General features: G+C 35.5%; 1 protein-coding gene across 1 annotated transcript in view; it reads right to left on the reverse strand.

Moving 5' to 3' along the window:
• Iqcm (IQ motif containing M) overlaps window positions 1-20,563 on the reverse strand; it is a 319,309-nt gene that overhangs the window by 252,129 nt on the left and 46,617 nt on the right. Inside the window, 2 exon segments of the mRNA XM_047565986.1 lie at window positions 8,669-8,700; window positions 16,245-16,335. Coding sequence (XP_047421942.1) covers window positions 8,669-8,700; window positions 16,245-16,335 — 123 coding nt within the window.

Genomic DNA, 20,563 nt, shown 5'->3' on the forward strand with positions numbered 1-20,563 from the left:
AAACCCAAAAGAAAAACGGAGAAGGGCAATTGAACAAGATTTCAAAAAAGGAAATCTAAAAGGCTATAAAGCATATGAAAGAAGTGGCCATGCTCATTAATACTGAAGGAAATAAAAATGAAAATGAAAATGAAGTTTTAAAGAAACATTTGTATTCCAACTAATTGACACAAATGTAGGGATTTTACAATTCCAAAAACTAATGGAGACGTGAAAGACAGGGTAAGAACCTTTTTTGCAAGTGAGAATGTGAGTTAGTATCAACCTTGGAGCAAAGTTGGCATTACTGAGCTGTAATCACCCAGAATCAGAAAATCCTCCTTTTGATATATCTGCCTTAGAGAACCCTTAGACAAGCACATCATGAGACAGGTAGTGTTCTTAACAGTCCTTAAGTGGAAACAAATGTCCATGAAGAACAGAATCATTACTTCATGATGTACTTTCTAGAAGACACACTGCATAGCAGTGAAAATAAACCAACTACAGTATTCTTAGGACATGGACGAGGTTCCTATGTGATGCACAGCACACAAAATACACGGGACATGACATATTTACACACTTTTTTTTAGAGAGGCAAAAATGACTAGCCTGGGCAACTTAGCGAGACCCAAAAATAAGAGATAAAAATAGCTGGAGATGTACCTCAGTGGTAGAGCACCCCAGAGTTCAATACCCAGTAACACAAGCACACATACACATACACACACACAAAATTACCATCACTCTCAGTGATAATACTAGAGAAAAAACACAGAAATTACTATTGATTAGTAGTCAACCACTACTGAAGCTGGTAGTCAACTATGAGGCATGAGCAAGCGTGTTAGTGGGGAAGAGGTAAGTTAAGGGAGTGGGGTCCTTAGTGGGCAACAATATTTGATTTTATGACCTGTATAATTCTTACACAGGGATTGCTTTATTCTCACAACAATTCAGAACCAGCTACCTAATTGACAGCACCCAAATTAAAATGGGAACTCTTTGGTAAGGAAAAAAAAAAAGGAGAAGTGGTTTTCATTCATTCGGTAGTCTCTCTCCGCCTGCCACAGTGTTACCTCTAAGCTATTAATGCTGTGCTCCCTTGAGCATGGGGATATCTGTCAGGTGAATGCAGACCCCCACACCCACCCAGACCTCCTTGCTCCCATTCTCAGGTCAGCATTCAGGACAGGACAGCTGGAGTCCCTGGGCTGGGCTCCGGAAGCAGGTGGTCGAGAGCCTGTCCCTGGGTGGCAGGACAAACTGGGAGTCTAGGCTCCAGTGCATGTCCCACCATTCCATCAGACTCACTTCCAAAACACAAAAGTAAAGACAAAGTGGTTAAAACTTTCGAGAAGGCAAGAACAAAGAGTCAAACCCCTCCTGAAGGTGAGGCCCTGAGTGACTATGGGGTGGAATGCTTATGAAGCCAGCCTCAGCTCACATGTATCGCATTTCCTGTGCCCTTCTGCACACTCATTATATCTGCATGTGTGTATGCGTGTATGTGTGTGTGCATGCGGGACAGAAGAGAACAGATCATGCCCCTGTTTCTTCTGAATTCCCTGAGCCATGGGTCAGGCCTGAGCAGAAGGGAAGTTGCGAAGATCTGAAGTGAGGCTGACATTAAGGTTTTAAATCGGATAGCAGACTGATACTTCTTTACAAAAATGTTCATATATCTAAATGTGGACCTGCACATTTATAGAGGCTGTTTTATAAATTAAGTATTTATAATTAAGATCATGGGCAATTAATTCCACAGCATGCTAAGCAATTTAACATAATTGTCCTTGGCTATAATCTCGATGCCAAGAACCTCCTACTCTCTGATTCTAGTTTCTTTCCACTCAGTTGGAACTGGGGGAAAAAAAAAAGAGTCTTAAGTTTGGCGGGGTAATTTATAAAATCTAATATAAATGGGTACAAATAGATTAAATCATCTGATCTATGACTTCAGATTATAGAAAGGAAAGGTATGAAAAGAAAACTAAGTTGGTTTTTCACCTGTGTTATGCTCATTTATTTCTTACACAATAATTCTGAAAGGTAGATGCAAATATCTTCACTGCTATAAAGGCCAGGTTAAAGAAATCTAGTTCCCTAACCAAGGTCATCAGCTAGCGAGGGAATCTGTAGCTCCATCTTCCTACAAAGCTACCTGTTACTGTTTTAGGCTTTTTTTCTTCTTTTCTTAAATATTAATGTACATCTACAATGTGCCGAGCATTATGACAATAATACAAACACAGAAATGAGTGGCCAAGGTCCTTGGGAGCACAAAGATTGTGTGTCAATATGAAATCATAAGCCATGTATGTCTATGAGCACTTGAAATGTGCCTAGAATTAAGACATGCTAAAAGTTATATAATATGATAGATTTCAATTACTTGGTTAAAAAGAAAAGTACACAATCAACCTCAGTGGAGGTGCGGGTGGGATGCCCTTCAACAGATGAATGGATAAAAAAACTGGTATATACACACAATGGAAAACTATTAAGCCATAAAGAATAATAATATTATGGCATTTGCAAATAAATGGATAGAATTGGAGAATATCATGCTAAGTGATATAAGCCAAGACCAAAAAATCAAAGGCTGAATGTTTTCCCTGATGAGTGAAGAATGATATATAACAGGTGTAGGGGCGGTGGGGAGTGAGAGAAGAATGGGGGAACTTTAGATTATGTAGAAGGAAATGGGAGGGATGAAAAATGGTGGAATGAGACAGACATCATTACCCTATGTACATGCATGATTACACAAACGGTATGAATCTACATTGTGTACAACCATAGAAATGAAATGATGTACCCCATTGTGTACAATGAATTAACATGCAGTTTGTAAAAAATTAAAGATAAAAAAAGTACATAAAATATGTTACTAATAATTTTTAATATTGATCACATATAGAAAAATGATTTGGGTACATTAGTTTAAATAAAATGTATGTTTAAATTTTATTTCAAGTGTTTCTCTACTTTTGTATGCTAGAAAAATTTAAGTTCTAAGTGTCTTAAGCTTTATTTCTATTGTACATCGCTGGCCTACAGGTGTTCTCACAATCTTATTTAGGATATGTAAATGAATGATCTACCCATAAATGTTATATCTCAAGATTATTTCAGAAAAGAAACATCTGTAAGTCACTTATGATACCATTACTTATTGACTGTGTATTCAGTCTCTCTTGAAATTTCAGAAATTAGCTAGACCCTGTTGGTTTTCCTTTTGTTGACAAGTACACAATGAATAAAGAGTTATCTTGATCAAGACACGTGTGTTATTGTAATGAACTGAAAACTGTTTTCCTTTTATCTCACAAGTCTCTCTTAGAGATTTCCTGAACACTTAATTTCACAGCATTCATTTCACCCAGCATGAAAGTTTTTGATTGTTTAGAATTTGGCACATTAAAAATATCTTTCACATTTTCCTAAAGAAGAGGAGGCAAGATGTGTTTTCAGATAATAAAACTCTTATGTTTTTATGAACTATCTATTAATATGAACAGTGGGGGATCATACAAGAAAGGTATCTTTCCTATTATATTATTATAAACTGTAAGAGCAATAGAAGTTAATTTATAATTGAAGATAAAAGCTAATGCTCCAAAGTTGTGTAACATGCAATAACTATATTGGTAAATTTGTAGGACTGCTTAAAAGTATAATTATGAAAATATGTAAAGTACTGAGAAACACCATAGTTAAACAGAGTACATGGAGCAAAATGGTCAAAATATTAAATATATTTACAGTACCCCTTAGTTCATAACATTGCCCACACCACAAAATACTTTATAAGCCACCTGTACATTGAATCACTTTGTGTTGCCTTGAAATGTTCCACTTTTATTATAACCAAAGAATGTAACTCATAAATGCATCTAAGACATGTGTGTGTGAATGTGTGTAATATATATATAATTAAAATGGATTAAAGAAAGAAATGGGAATTAGAAGTGTGATACTTAGGATGGGAGTGTAGCTCAGTGGTACAGTGCTTGCCAAGCATGCATAAAGCCCTGGGTTCCATCCATATCACTTAAAAAAAAAAAAGATAATGAGGAAAAAGAAACCTGATATTTGTTTTAAGACTTAAACTGGCCACACACAAACTTACTGATATTTAGTTCCCTCATCTGTAAAATGAGAAAAACTGCCCTTGGCCACACTTGAAGACCCTGTGAGAATCAAAGGAGAGCATACATAGGAGGAATTTGTTACCACTGAGGTGTGACATAAATTATGCCAATATGATATTAAAAACAAATTTTTTCCATTATTTTATTAGAAAGCTCTAGCTTTAATTAGTTTTTGAGTAACCACTGCAGCAAAAACTAATATTTTAAATATGCTAAATGTCAGCTTTTTGAAAACATTTTTTTGAATCATGTTGATATAAAACAATAAATAAAATTTTGTCAGTAAGTGGTGAAAATATTTATGAGAAGGCATTTGATAATCACAGTAAAACTCAGGGAACTGGGTGCCACAGACTTAACAGGACAAGCTGTCATGGTCTGAATGTACATAAACACTCTCCTTATCCCACGCCACCTACTGTAATAGTGGATTCCTGCACAAAACTAAATCTATTTTATTACAATTAAATTCTATTTCCAAAATGGGTATACAGTCCCTCCATCCCTTGCTTCCTTCAACTGCCTTCACACAGTGTCAGGAGGAAGGAATGAAGTACAGCTTTTCTTCCTCTGAAACTGAGCAACCCCTGGTGGGGCAGGAAGGTAGGAAAGCTGGAGGGTTTTGCTGCACTGGGACACAAGGGGAGAATTCTCTTATAAGCATTGGGAGAAAATAAATGAACATTTTTGTTCAATTAATAAAATGAAATTATTACTCAATATACAACTAGAAAAAAATGTTCACATAGCAACAGGTTTTAAAGACACAAAGGAGACAAAAATTATAAGAGAATTGACCAAGTTATTAATCATGGCTGCAAGTGGTGGCATTAATGGAAAAGAATGCTCCTTGATGTGGTTGTATGTGCTTTTTATAACAGAAAACTGAAACTTAGAAATTTGCAATTGATCTTACTATGATATGAACCTAATAAAGATGATTTTATTTTAGACTATCTCCTTAGGAAAAAAAAAAGCCATTTATAAAGTACTTTTTGAGATTCCATATGTCTAACACTCTATGGGATATTTTTAAAGGAAATTGCTGTCCTAATAAGTCTCATCCATTTTATTGAAAGAAGGTTCCACCACACAGAATTAGGCAACACTACCATACAGACTCATATTTAGAAAACATTCGTTATTTTGAGTAAATGCTGACATGACATCAAAAAGCAAATGTTGGTATATAAAAAGAAAGTACTTACCCAGAGGTGAAAAACATGAAGAACAGGAAATAAAAACAAAAAAAATTCATGAAGTAAAAAGCAATGTAATAAGGAGAAAATTGGCAAAACTAAAAGCTGGTTCACAAGAAGGAAACAATAAAGGTGACAGACCCATACAAAAATGACCACAGAGAAAGATGACAGAGAGAGGGAAGGAAGAAAAGATGGAGGGAAAACCAAATAATTGATACTGAGAATGAAAAAAGAGACATCAATATAAATGTTATTACCATCAAATTTGTGGCAATACGTTTGACAATTGAGACATATCTCTATAAATAAAACTTATTAAAACTGACAGAAAATGAAAACAGTCTCATCATTTGTAACTTCATTAAAGACATTTAATCTGTGCTTTTATGATTCCATATAAAGAAATCTCCTGGCCAGGTAACTTCATTAGTAATTTCCCCCCAACATTAAGGAAAGAAACCACAATCTTACACAAACTCATCCAAGCAACAGAAAAAGGGGAAATACTTTCCAATGCACTGTAGAACACCATCATCTGAATATCAAATCCTGACAGGAATATTATAAATAAGGAAAATTAGACACCAATTTCTCCAATACAAATGAAAAAATATATAAGCAAATTGAATTCAAGGATGCTTTATTCCAGAACTAAAATCAGTTTCATATCTGAAAAATAATGATTACATCTCACTATATTAAGAGAACAAAACAAATGATCACCTTAAGATAAAAAAAATTATTTGGTAAAATTCAACAGTGACTCATGATTAAAAGTTCTTAGCAAACTAGAAAAATTTTAATCCAACAGTCTATAACAAACATTATGCATTATACTTAATGGATAAAAATAATTTCTTCTGAGATAGGAAATGAAAAAGAAAGTCTCTTTTCACTCCATTTTACTTTGTGCTTACAGAATTAACCAATGCAATAAGGTAAGAAAAATAAATAAGTAAAAACTGTAAAGAAGAAAGGAAAGAAGAAAGAAGGTCAATTCATGAACACATAATGATCATGTGTCATGAAAGAAGGATTTCCATTCATATTATTCTGGATACCTGAGGCCTGATAATAAATACATAACAGATGAGGTCTGGCAAGGGGAGAGAGGCAGGGAGGGTAGGATGGATGGATGGATGGGTGGATGAATAGATGGACAGATAGATGGCAGAGATTTTACAGATGGAAAAATACATATGCATGTACATACACATATGCATATGAACATGTCTGGAATGACCAAAAAGTGAGAATGAAGGAAGGGCAGTACTGTTTTCATTGCTTTTACTAGGAAAGTTCTAGGCCACCAGAAATAGGTAAATAACCATAAAAGCAAACTCCTCTAAAGAACATTAAACCCCTGCTTTCTTATACTTTATAGATTTATTTTTATGCTTTCATAATAGTTCAGCAAGGTTTTAAAAGTTACCTTTTAGTACTTAACCAATCATTTTAGATATTCTGCATGCAGAATTCTTTCATTATATAGTAGTTCACTATATTTTCAGAAAAAAATTTCACAAAAATCTCACAGCTATATTCTTTTCAAGTATATTTTTTAATTCAAAATGAAAACAGCACATTTGAGTTCCATGGGTGAAATTAATTCTAATAAATTAGTAACTTTCCTCATTGAATAGAAAATAATATGATATTGGTACAACTCTTTTACAAAATAACAGTATCTTCATTCACCCAGCAAAATGCAGTAACTACTTCCTATATGTCGGGCCTTGTTCTGAGTCTAAAGAATTCAGTAGTGAACAAATCAGTTAAAATTATCTGCTCCATAGAGATCACACTCTTGCAGGAGGGAACAGACAAAACCAGATAAGTAAGTTAGGTCAAGTGTCCCTGTCTTAATGTTAGACTGGGCAGGAGGTGTGGCTGCCATGATAACAAGGTGGTCATGGACAGCCTCACTGTCTAAGAGACATTTGGGCAAAGCCTGAGAATGGCGAAGGAGTGATGACCCTGATATCCAAGGGAAAGAACTTTCCAGGCAGAGAGAACAACATGTACACAGTTCCTGAGTTGGATGTATAAGGGTTGAGAGGCCTATTAAAAGTACAGATGGAGCCATGCATGGTGGCACATACCTGTAATCCCAGTGGCTCAGGAGACTGAAGCAGCAGGATGGTGGGTTCAAAGCCAGCCTCAGCAGTTTAGCAAGGTCCCAAGCAACTTAACAAGATCCTGTCTCAAGGGCTGGGGATGGGGCTCAGTGGTTAAGCACCCCTGGATTCAATCCCTGGTACCAAATAATAATAATAATAAAAGTCTAGGTAGAAATGATGAGTAAGCAGTTGAAAGTGAGTTAGGGGAGTAGCCAGGAGCTACATAAAGCTATGAACTGGGTAAAATTACCAAGGGAATGAGGATAGCTAGAACATAAATTAAAACCTTGACCTTTGGCCCCCTTATAAACATGGGGGGGGGCACGAAGATGTCTCACAGGAGTTAAAATTGTTGGACTTGAGTGTGTGGCCTGGTTAAACAGTGGCACTCTTCAAAGTGGAATTTTAGAGGTATTACCAAGTTCTCTAAACCATAACTATTCAGAATAGATGTAGTATGATAGAGGGTCAATCCCTGGAGGAAAAGAGCCCCAAGAAGTGTGAGGTCAATGAGTTAAGAATTTATTTAACTGGATACCAAAATCACCAAGAATTACAAGGATCCAAGGGTTAAATTTCTTTAAAACATGAGAGAAAAGATATAAAAATCAATAATTAGTATGATAAAGAGAAGTAATGGAGGACATAGTCAAATGACAAGAGATCGAAGTTCAGAGTTTTAGGAAAGAAGAAAGGAAAATGGACTGGAACCAGCAGTGAGAAGTGAGGAGAACCCTTCATATCTCTGATCCTAGAGATGTGAGGTGAGGTGTAGGAGAGAAAACGAGCACCACTTCCAAGGGCAGGAGAGGGAGAAACATTCTCAGACTCCAGTTAGGCCAAGAAAGTGCAGGGAATGCTTCAAAGAGGTCAAGGATATGGGGGTCTGGCTGGCTACTGGATATGAGCTCAGGGAGAACAGAGATGGCATCCAGGAATGAGAGAGGTGGGGGCAAGGTCAGAAAAGGTGACATACAGAATTAGAGATGGTGGGTGGATAAGCGATCACAGGTAAATCAAGACCAACAGGGTCCTGCAGAAACTGATGTACACCAAGTTGCAGGATGCACTTAATGAGATTCACCCTGAGGGCCTCAAGGCTGTGAATATGCAAGTAGGGAAAGGCGAAGAATCTTAACCATGAGCACATCTCTTCTCTCCAGCAAATGACCATGGAGAGATGTTCTAAGGGTTGAGAAGCAGGCACACGGAAAGAGGAAATTCTCTGACCTTCTATGCCTTTTCTTAAAGGCAGCTTCACTCTTTTCTTGAGGGTAACAAGTGGTAAAACTAAAGCCCAGGGAGATGAAGGGATCCACGTGGGTCACAGTTGGCAGGTATGGAGAAGCGGGTGGGCCTCCTTGACTGACTTCCCTCTTTCTGTGGGCTTTGTTTTTAAATGCATTAAAGTGTTTTTCTATACAACAATTGCTACCATGGGTCTGGTTTTTTTTCCAGAATCATAAGATAGAGAAACTATAAAATTACCAGCAAATGGGTCATTCAGATTAAGGAATCAGTGATGGGCAATTCAGGTTACGGAATCAGTTTAAAAGTGACTCACCAAACATAAGGAAATAAGAAGGCAAAGAGGCAGATTCAAGGTCTTAAGCAGGATGGTCACAGAACAAGAGCTAACACAGGTGACTGACTCCAGGAGGGATCACGTTACTGTTTGCACACTTTCTGAGTAAGTCAGGCAGCGCAGTCAGGAGGTGCATCTTCTGGTTCTGGTAACCTGCCTTCTAAGATATGGCCAAAGACAGGTCATCGAACACCAGGTTTTTGAATCTATTGTGTTTTACAATTCATTTATACCTAGGGAAATTGTGACTAAGACAGCTCAATTAATAAGCACCAGGATGTCGGGCATGAACTTGACCACCATTATCTAAACACTGTGTTAAACACTGGTATTATTAGTACTTCCCATCCATCCAATGAAGAAACTGAGTCACAGAGTAAGGAACCTGAATGAGTTTTCTGATTAGAACCTGGTGGAATCAGTATTCTCCCCTCAGTGTCTACAGTCTTGCTCTAAGCACTGTGCTACACTGCCCTACCAGGGGAGGCTGCGAGATGTGCTACATATGTTCAGCAAATGGATGGAAAGCAGAATTTGTCTTAAATTTCTATATTCTATTTTCTTCTCCTTTCTCCTTGAAGAAAAACAATTATTTATTCTAAAAAAGAATTGGGCAACTTTAATCTAAGACTCCAGTAAATTACCATGCACCTCAGAGAGAACCACAGACCTCCTACATCCTCTTACTATTTAGCTACATTCTTAATAGACTTCAGTGACTGTTCACATGTTCATTGAAACTATAACTTACTACCTAGTTATAAAAATGTGAAGAAGAGGCTTTTGTTGTTCAGATTTATTAGCCTATATCCTTAAGATAAACTAAAAAATTAAAAAGCATTTATAATAAGTATACACTATTTTTCATCCAAAACACAAAGTAAGGAATGCACCCGGGTTACTTTACAGGAAAATTAGCTTTTTTCATATTTTATTTTTACAAAATAAATTGCTAGTCTAAGCCTTCAAATATTTCAGTTCTTTTTTTTAATGTTTTTTGTTGTTGTTGCAATTATAAATGGATGCTTTGACTACAAATAAAACAAAACTTCACATACAACAAAGCATGTTTAAATATCAATTCTTATTTTTATTAAAGATACATTTCATTTTAAAGGAACAGCAACCCTACGGCATTTGGAAATGATGATTTTTATTGCATTTTACACTTTCAGTGTATTCAACTTTCTACCTCCTCATTAACTTATGTTAGTATTGAGTGAGTTATAATATCATAAAATACAAAAATCTGCTCAACAATTTGACTTTAAAGCATGTAAACTGAATAGCATTTTATTTAGTTTGGTGGTACTGTATCTTTGTAGTATACACAGTCAGTATAAAAAACTGTTAAAAATGGTGTTCAGTGATGTTTTACCATTTCAGGTTTTTTTTTTTTTTTTTTTTGCCAGTTACAGAGTTTTTGTCTACCTAAAAGGCCCACAGATACATTTCAAAGTGTGCTCCGTTTGGGTGTCTTCTTTTAATTTATATCCATTCATTCATTTAAAATTTATTAATGCCTACTATGTTCCAGGCATTGTGATAAGTATGGGGAGTCTTTTCCATTTCATGAAGCTATGGTTCCAGTGGTAAATATATCAGATATTTCAGCAGAACATTTTTGCATGGGTAGAATCTTTAGCAACCTCGAAAGTTACTACATAGATGAACTGAAATTCTGCTCCTCCCACTCACAATTTCATAATAATCTAGAGCTACTAACTGATTCTCTCAATAAACATTTTAGAAAGGCCTTCTGTCTTTTGTTTAGCACTAAATAAACAATGGTCATGCCCCAGCGTAAGCAAGTTCCATGCATATGTAAAAAGAATATTTGAATAAATTTCAGTATTCAAACTAAAGCCATGAGAACTGCCAACTCCTTTGACAAGCTCAGAAGCTCTTCTGCAAGACATGTGTGATATATCTCAGGAAGATGAAGATGAAGGTAGAGGTTTCATCAACCCTCACGGGATCCCGAATAAACTCTAAATGTCACAGAATTAGTAGAACTTCAACTAATGGTACTTCTGAGATACCGACTCAGCTTTCAGAGTTAACATTTCAAGATTCTTATCTGTTAACATTGTCACACCCATTAGAACCCACACATTTGTGAGTATTTGCCCATGTGAATATTCAATTCTAGACTCAATTGAGACCCACACATTATTCTATTAATCAGGAATCTCAGTCTAGTCAAGTCTAAAAAGTTTAAGCTATAACAATCAAAATTTTAAAACAGACCAAAGGCAAGATTTTACCAAACTTTGATAGTTTGGTAAACACTAGATATATTAATAAAAAATGAGTTTCAAAGAAATTAAATTTGAAAACAAACCTCAACTGGATACTTGAGTTCCTTCCATCACAATCCAAACAAAGGATGGTAAAATGGAAGTGAGATAAAGAACATTTGATGCAACAGTGCCTTGAGAGCCCAAGGAGGGGTTTAGTCTGAAAATTTAAAAATTTCTTCCAAAATCAATCAAAGTCCTGCTCTACAAGAAGAGTTTTCTCTTAATGACAGCCTGAGGCTCAAGAACATGAGAAACACGTTTTTAAAAAGGGAAAAACTACAAAATAGTTTCTTTGAATCAATAGTCCCTAGGTTTCCAAGTAGTTCCTCAAGTTCCAGAGAGTTTCTCCACTACATTTAAGGACTTTAAAGAATCATGTATATTTTATTTTGAAGAATTTTATGTATTTTTTAAAACAATAATACCTCCACTATAGAGAAGCTTTTTAAATTATTAAGAATTTACCTTTAAAATTTCCTATGACCTTCAATATTCACACATGTTTTTAAAAATTCAGCCTCTCAAATTCAAAAAAAGGAGTGAAAATTAGTTATTCACTGTTTCCAAAATCTCTTTATTTCTTGACACAATATTTGAAATGAAATATGAAGGAAATAACTCTCAATACTAGCTCCTTGATTTTTTATTTTAAATGAACAAAAATTATGAAAATCATTGTGTTTATTCTAGCATTTATATAGTGAACTCACCAGGTTCCCTCTCGAATCCCGTGATAGAGGATATCTTGGGTGGTAATGACAAAGCAGGAAGAATGGGAAAGGCTTCTAACGAATGCACCATTCTGTGTCCAAAACATAAAGTTAGATCTGAATGTCAACCTTCAAGGCTAATGTTACAGGATTAAGTCCTAGTCTCAGCATCTCCAGTCCACAGGACATAAACCTATAGCACCCTCAGTGACATGCAAAGTCAATATTTATTACTGAAAGAAGATAAAATAACAAATTTCCCTGTTTCTAAACAAGGATAACAAATAGGAATATCTGTTTTCTGAACTGACCCTATCCAACAAAAATCAGGAAAATGAACAAACATCATGTGTCTTTCTTCATTGTTTTACAAGAGATTTTAACACACTTTCCTAACATGACTTGGGGAGATTTGACCAAGTCAGCTGAATCAAGAGTTCAGAACCACATAGAACTTTGTCAAATGTAAATAGCAAAATGAAAGAAAATAAAAATCACCCCAATCACATCACCCTAGCTTGTTATATTATAAACCCTTTTAATGCTTCCTTTGGGCCAGATACAATTCTAAGTCTTTTACACATCTCCCCTGATTTTATCCCCCAACAAGCTGTATTTTTTATTTTCATACCCATTTCATACATGAAAAACTTAAACATTTAGGTGTTAAATAATATATAGTTCAGAGAACCCAGCTAGAAATGGGTAGAGCAAAGACTTGAAGTCAGGCATCAGGGCCTCAGAAATTATATTGCAATTTTATACCACCTCCATTTGTCAGGTATAATATATTCCATGCCCCCTCTATGTTTATGTGTACATAAATGCATATGAACTTTCTAATTTGTTTGTACTTAGTATTATATCATGAATAAAAATACAAAGATGCACATTGCTATTTTGGCCCATTATACTTTGGTATTCCACTGTATGATTTAATATACTGATAGCTTATTTACCAGTCTTCTTTGGTTGATTATATGGGTTGCTTATAAATTTTTGTTATTTATAAACAAGGATGAAAATCTTTGAGCATTCATATTTGTGCACCTGTCCAATTCTTTCCTTTTCTTACTATAAAGGCATAGAAATAGAATTGTTGGTTCAACCATTCTGTAAATGTTATAAAAGTTTTTGCCATTTTAAAACATTTTCCTCACCAAAATACTAGGATGTATGAGGGCAGAGCCTGTGACTGTCCTGTTCAGAGTAGGCATTTGGCAAATGGCAAATAAATGACTAATTCATAGGATCCATTAGTTTATCTGTCACTCATGTGACGTGCCCACAGATTTGGCCAAAAATTGTGTCAACAGAAAATATGGAACACTTGCATATACAGGCAGTTTTGCAAAAGTCCATATGAAATTCTAGAATTGACTTATATGCTACCAAGAATGAGGCAAAATACATTAATCAGACACAGCTTGCTTTACTTTCTAATACTTTAATATTCCAATTCCATATTGGAATATTAATACTAATGTTGGCATATTAATACTAAGCCAGGATATCCATGGCTTAGTATTAATCTCTAAACTGGAACTAACAGCATTTTTTCAGTGATTCCCTAACAAAATATTCTACTAGAAGCAGACAATTCATTTACTTAAGCAAAATATTTGACAAACATTAATGAAATGACAGTGTTTCAACACAAATGAGAAATGCCATCAGGGATTCTACTGCTATTGTATAATATCCTCATTCTGTTATTAAATTGATCAGAAATAATCTTCACACAGACTGTCATGTGCCCAAAGAAATTCTTACTGATGGCAAAACTAGGGGAAGAAATTCAGGTCCACCTGCCTGAATTACAGAGTGCCTATACAGAAACACAGTTGTCATACTTTGAAAGGCACCAAATATCAACAAGTAAAAAACCAGCACTGGCAAATAACTGAATAAGTGAATTTTGTTTAGAGTAAATTAACATTTAAAATGTACCTACATTTAACATTATTGCCATCAAGAGTATTTTAATAATGACAATGAATCTTTGAATTTAGTATTCAAAAGTAGATTGAGGAACTTCACTTTCTTAAACTTAAATTTGAAAATGCAGAAATATCCCATTTGGTTTTCTCTCTGCAGGTTTAGAAACAGAGAAATTTGAGGGAAAAGAAAGAAATCATACTTTTATAAGACTGTCATATTTTTTCACGTTTTATTTAAGAAAGATTTTTTTATGGGGCTAATGTTTTATGGTCTACCTAAAAATGTTGTGTCACCTTAACAATTAGTACTTTCCAAGGAATCTTCAGGGGAACTGTAAATAGTTTATATACAAGTAATTTCACAGGGGTCTATGTGACTTGAACAGAAACCTTCCCAGAGTCTCTCAAAGAGCTGGGCAATTCATGACAATTAGTCTTAGGGCCTAACTGTTAACAATTCTCTACCTGATTTCCTGACTGATTCTATTTTCCCTGTGTTGCTTGTATTCTCAGTGTTGCTTTCAGATATGCATCACATGGAGAACTGGATTTCAATAAATATTTTGGTGCAATGACTTTTTTTTTTGTCTATATAAGCATAGGTTTTCAAAAAACTTGAGTCACCATGTCCCAAAACACTTATTTGTCCTTCCCTCTGCATTCCCATCACACTTCTAACATTAATGAAATGAAGCTAACTGCTAAGGTAGAAAACAAGTTACTGCCACAAACTAGTTATAAATAAAGACAAGGCGGCCCTGGTGGATTGAAGTTCAGGCTTTATGTGCCCAGGGCTATCATTGAAATACATGCACTTGCTCTTAATTTCAAAGGGTGTTGATCTTCCTCATTAAGCAGGACATGTTTTCATTAAAAATGGTAAGTTAGGGTGTCGCGAGACCTTTATCTTCCACCAGTTGCAGAAGAAACAATTCAACCCTCTTGAGAAAGACATTATACTGAAAGATATTATACCTGATCAGATTTATTATTAATGAGTGTTCCACTTGTCCCTAAATCGTTATTCTTCTTGCCTGGATTACAAGTGTTGCCTAAATATATTGAAGTTGATTCTCAAATGAGTTTTGTTAACTGTTCTAGTTATATGTGCTTAAAATTCTAAACTATTTCATTCGATTGCTTTGTTAACTACTCTTTTCATAGCTAACCACACTGCTAGAACAACCTTTTCTAGTTCTTGGGTTAAACTTGGTAAAACCAGAAAGGAGATTTTTTTAAAACTGTTAAATTCCCAGTATAATTTCTTTCCCTCTGCACTATAGATATCTATGATATCTTCCCTTGTCAGAGATAAAACCAAACCCACAGTACTGGAACTGCAGACACATCCACTGCTCCACACTTGCATATCATATTCGCTTCAGTCAAGAAAGTGGTCACCCTGCGCATGGACCTTTTCATGTTAAGCACAATCTGCAGCAACAATGTTGGAAGGCACAGGTTACTCTTTACAGCCATGATAGCATCTTCTTCAATTTCCACTATTTATAGTTGTACCAATTACTCCCCATTTCTGACCATGTTTTAATAATAGAATAATGTAAAATAATGTTAGAAATACATTTTAACAGAGTAGTATTTACAGTCTGAAAGTATAAATGTCCCCCAAAGTATGTGCTGAAGGGCCATGAGTGGTTCTATATGCAGCCTGAAGGCCAACAGTTGTGTGCACAATTGTAATGTTATCCTGAAGACAGTGATGGAAGTCTAGAACAATTCAGAAAAGTAACTGACCCTTCTCCAGACACTTGGAAAGCAGAACCAAGGCTCAAAATTCCTATGTTTAAACTGTATTCTGTAGAACCAGCCTCACCTTCTGTTAGGGAAAGACTAACCTTTAATTATTAGATTTTAAAAGGAAAATTATAACTTACTCTGCTCCATAATTGCTGCAGAAGAGTTATTAAAATTCCAAACTTATGTAATATTATCATAAAATATGGCATTTTTCTCAAGAAAGACACAAATTGGATTTGAGCTTATGCACTGTAAAACCCAGATGGTTTGCTTAACTACTCAGACATCCTCCAGTTCAAAAGTTAATTGAACTGAAAACTAAAATTTTGATAATTGATATGCTTTGAGGGACTCAAGTAGAAAGATAAATTAGCCTCACGCCTGGGGTGTTAATAGATAGATTTGAGAAACCATGACAATTGGCCAGAGAATATTGGCAAAGTAGAAGAAATACACATTTTCTATAGGTTAGTTAATGACATATTACCTAGACTTCCCAGGTTGCTGTTGCTTTTCTTTCTCCATTTTTTTACTCACGGATTCAATATCAATCATTATTTTACGCAGTTTAACTTGTTCTGAAATTTAAGGGGGGAAAAAAGTCTTAATTGTAGACTGCTATTTGTTTTCAAGTTCTAAATGCACTTTTCAAATTAAGTTGCAAATCACAGATTTTTAATAAGAAGAGGTATAATATCCTTCAAAAAAATTACTAACATAGAGATACTCAAAGAACACACTTGTGTGGTTTTTTTTCACCCCATGCTTCTCATATGTTTTGCAATTACTAAAATTTAGGACTGAAAAGTATAGAGTAAATGAACTGCATATATCAGCAAGGAAACAGCTCCCAGGAAAAACGCCTGGGATAGCACAGCACACACCAGCGAACACAAGCCGCTTCCCTCACACGGCAGTCTCCCCACAGTCCTGATCAGCATAAAACTTAGTTTTTATAGGTGGGTCTGCTATTATAAAATAATTCAGCAAATCCTTATTTAATGCAAATAGAAACACTTTCAGAAATCTCATCATTTAATAGAGTTAAGACTAAAAAGTCCAGAAAAGGCAAAGTTTCCGCTTGAAAAAAATCTAGTTCTTAGAATCTAAAGAGAAATTTACATAAACATTTTTAAATTCTTTTCTTTTAAGATAATGGGACAAATACATAATAATCTGAAATATTATAACACAAATACAATGTCAGGAATCTACTGAACACCTTTTAGCTCCTTGCTCAGGCACAATACAAGATATAGAGAACACACAAGATGAAACCTTGGGCTTTAGAAAAATGGATACACTAGGTGGGGGTCTCTGTGCCAGCAAACAGAAGAGCACACTAGGCCATATTATGTAATTTAGATTTAAACATATAACAGAGAATACAAAATTGGAGGAGAAATGGAAAGCAGAATGTCAACATTTACTATTTATAATGTGCCTGGAGGACTGGTTAGTATTGCCTATGAATTATCCCATGGACCTCAGAACAGTCATTTTTGGCAAGGTATCTTGAACACATGAGGAGAAGCAGCTTTATCAAGATCCTGGAAGGTCAGAGCCAGGACTTGCATACTCCATCAGTCTGCTCTACTGAAGCGATGCAAAGAGACAACTTCTGCCCCACAGATCTCAAGAGGGTGAATAAAAGCTCGCCATCACACTTTATGTACAGATACTTATGGTAGATTGAGGAAGGTCTCACTCAGTGGTGGAAGTAGAGTTCAGGAGAAAACTTAAATGTGTTTTCAAGACAGGGACATTTAAAAATATTTATCATACGCCAAGTGTGCTAATTGCTACATATGGATTATCATATGTTATTCTCACAACCACCCTATAAATTAGGTATTATCATTATCCCCATTTCATGGATGAGGAAACTAAAGCAGAGAAGTAGCAAATAACTTTTCCAATGATATATAACTAGGAGTAGGTAGAAGAACATTCAGGCTCAAAGAAGCAGTCCCCAGAAACGGAATTCTTCATCATTCAGTGCTCTATGGGCATCACCATTTATATATTTATGGATATCCACCTAATGAAAACTGCTATGCTGACTCCGAGAGTAGAGATGTACGGAGGCAACGATGATTAATAAAACATGATTGCCACTCTCCATGGATGGGATAACTAACAGCGATAATCACTGCAGGAAGTGAAGGAGAAAAAAATTGGGGAGAAAGTCAAGAAAGGCAATCCCAAGATCTAGAGAATAAAGTTTATCATGGCAATAAGAGAAGTAAGGCTGCGGTGAAAGAAAGACAACCATGGAAGTTAAGAAAGTCTGAGAATCTTCATGAAGTTTTTTTTTTGTTTGTTTGTTTTCCCTTTCAAGGCAGGAAAACTGCTGCTTATGTGAAGTTAGATGTGGAAGAAACCAACCATCCACCAAAAGATCGCTGATGCTTACATCCAAACACATGGGGAATTGAAGCCATGAGCAGCGTACTGATTCACTGCAAATTGAGGAAGAATGTGAGGAGGTATTGTGTAAGGATTATATTATTTTGAAAATAATGCTATGGAAATCATAATGATTATCTCACATTTATAAAAATGTACATATATCCACATATGTGTGTATTGGTTTATTCATTTACAGAGGAAGAATGCATTCCCCAGTGAAGAACCCCTTATGATCAGGTGGAGAACATGGGAGTTGGTTCTAACCAATTAGATGTGGACAGAAGAGATGTGAATCACACCAGGCCCAGGCCTTAAACTGTTCCTCCAGCCTGTGTCCCCTGCCCGTGTCCTGGGAAGCCAGACCACAAAATAGCAGAGCTCCAACATGGGAGGGGAGAAGAAGGGCGGAAGGAATCTTCAATAAATGTGGAACAAGCCACCGAGAATCAGGGTTTACTGGTCACTCAACAGAGCCCAATTTTGAGTAATACACCAAACTAAAATTAACAACTGCACCAATCTTTAAAGAGAAGGAGGGTGAAGTATTACAGGGACATTCCCTCTCCACATTATATGTCTCTCTTTGTATTTCTCAAAGGTTTATAATGAGCTTGTGTTACTATAATAATTAATAAAGCAGAAGAGTTACTATAAAAATAAAACAAACAATATGTGCTTTTGGAAGACCATTAAGAACTTCAGGCATCATCCATTTAAGTGCTAAACTAAAAGCTCTCCACAGTACCAGTTAACTAAATCATGGCCTTAACTGCATTTGCCACAGTGACTTCAGTCACCTGCAATCAATCATTCATTCACCTAAAAGCAATCACCTATTCAACTTGCTTCACTTCTGACTTTTTCACCTGTCTCTTTCTAGGGCTCATTTTACTCTGACCTCCTCCAGCTGTTGTGTGTGCCTCATGGCACTTTGCTTGACTATATACTTTTTTTGGTACTGGGGATTGAACCCAGGGGTGCTTAACCACTGAGCCCCATTCCCAGTCCTTTTTATTCTTTATTTTGACACAGGGTCTCACTAAGTTGCTCAGGGCCTCGCTAAATTGCTGAGGCTGGCTTTGAGCTTGCTTGAGATCCTCCTGCCTCAGTCACTGGGATTACAGGCATGTGTCACCATGACCAGCTCTTTGACTATACTCTCACACTTCACTTGAATGATATGGCCCACTACCATGGTTATGTTTATTACCTAAATATGCTTACATCACAAATCTATATATCTTGCTCAGACCCCTCTGGAGCTCCAAATTTGAATATACAGCTATCTCTCAATCATCATGTTCCTCTCACTGTTGATGACACTACTGTCCCCTGGAAGCCATCTCCACTCTTCACTCTCCCTCAGTCATTAAATCCCTCCCATCCTTTCCCTTAATATGGCTCACACAGCCTTAATATGGGCCCTCATCATCTCTCATCTGGAACATCAAGAGCTTCCTCAACAGTATTCCCACTTGCAACCATGATACCTTCCAATCCACCCTAGACTATTTTATTTCCAAGTTACAAAATTCTGAATTATTACTGTGTTGCTTTCTAATGTAATTTCATGGCAAAGGCCAAGTTTTGTAGCTTTCCACCTCTCTGAAATTGGTTGGCTTCTATTTTATAAACCAGTGTGTAGCCAATTTTCATAATACTCTGAAATATATAATACTTATAATACTTATATATTAATAATATATAATCTGTAATATATTTATATGTAATAAAATATAATCTGCAATTGTTAGGAACACTATTCTATATTTACCTAATAAATAAAGCTTATTAATTTATTTGTTCAAATAAAATATTTTATATCCTTACTATATGTGTGTACATAGTTATATAAATACACATGTATACATTATTACTTTCAGAACCACTTAAAAGTAGGTTGCAGAGTATGACATTTGGTGGTTCCTGAAAAGTACATCTCCTACATATTCACAATACCTACCCCCAAAATTTAACATCAATGCAATGTTATCTATTATCTGTATTCAAATTTTCTTAATTGCCCCAAAATGTCCTTTCCAGATGTTTCTTTTTTCTTAATCTACAATATAATCAAGGGTTGCATGTGTTTCTTTGATCAGTTTTAACCTAGAATTCCCCTGTCTGATGCCTATCAGCATATAACTGCCAAGTGCTTAATATGACTACTCTGGATTAAGCTATGCTATAATTATAAAATACACTCTGGATTTCTAAGGTTTATTGCAAAAATAGAAGTTACATAATAATCATGTTGATTATACATTTAAATAATATTTTCCTATATTGAATAAAATGTATTATTGAAATTAACTTTGTTTCTCCTCATTTTTTTTTGGCATAGCCACTGGAAATTTTTAAGTTATATTTGCAGTTTACTTTGGTTTGCAGCTG

The sequence above is a fragment of the Sciurus carolinensis genome, chromosome 10 (assembly GCF_902686445.1).
Source record: "Sciurus carolinensis chromosome 10, mSciCar1.2, whole genome shotgun sequence".
In the NCBI taxonomy this organism is placed as follows: Eukaryota; Metazoa; Chordata; class Mammalia; order Rodentia; family Sciuridae; genus Sciurus; species Sciurus carolinensis.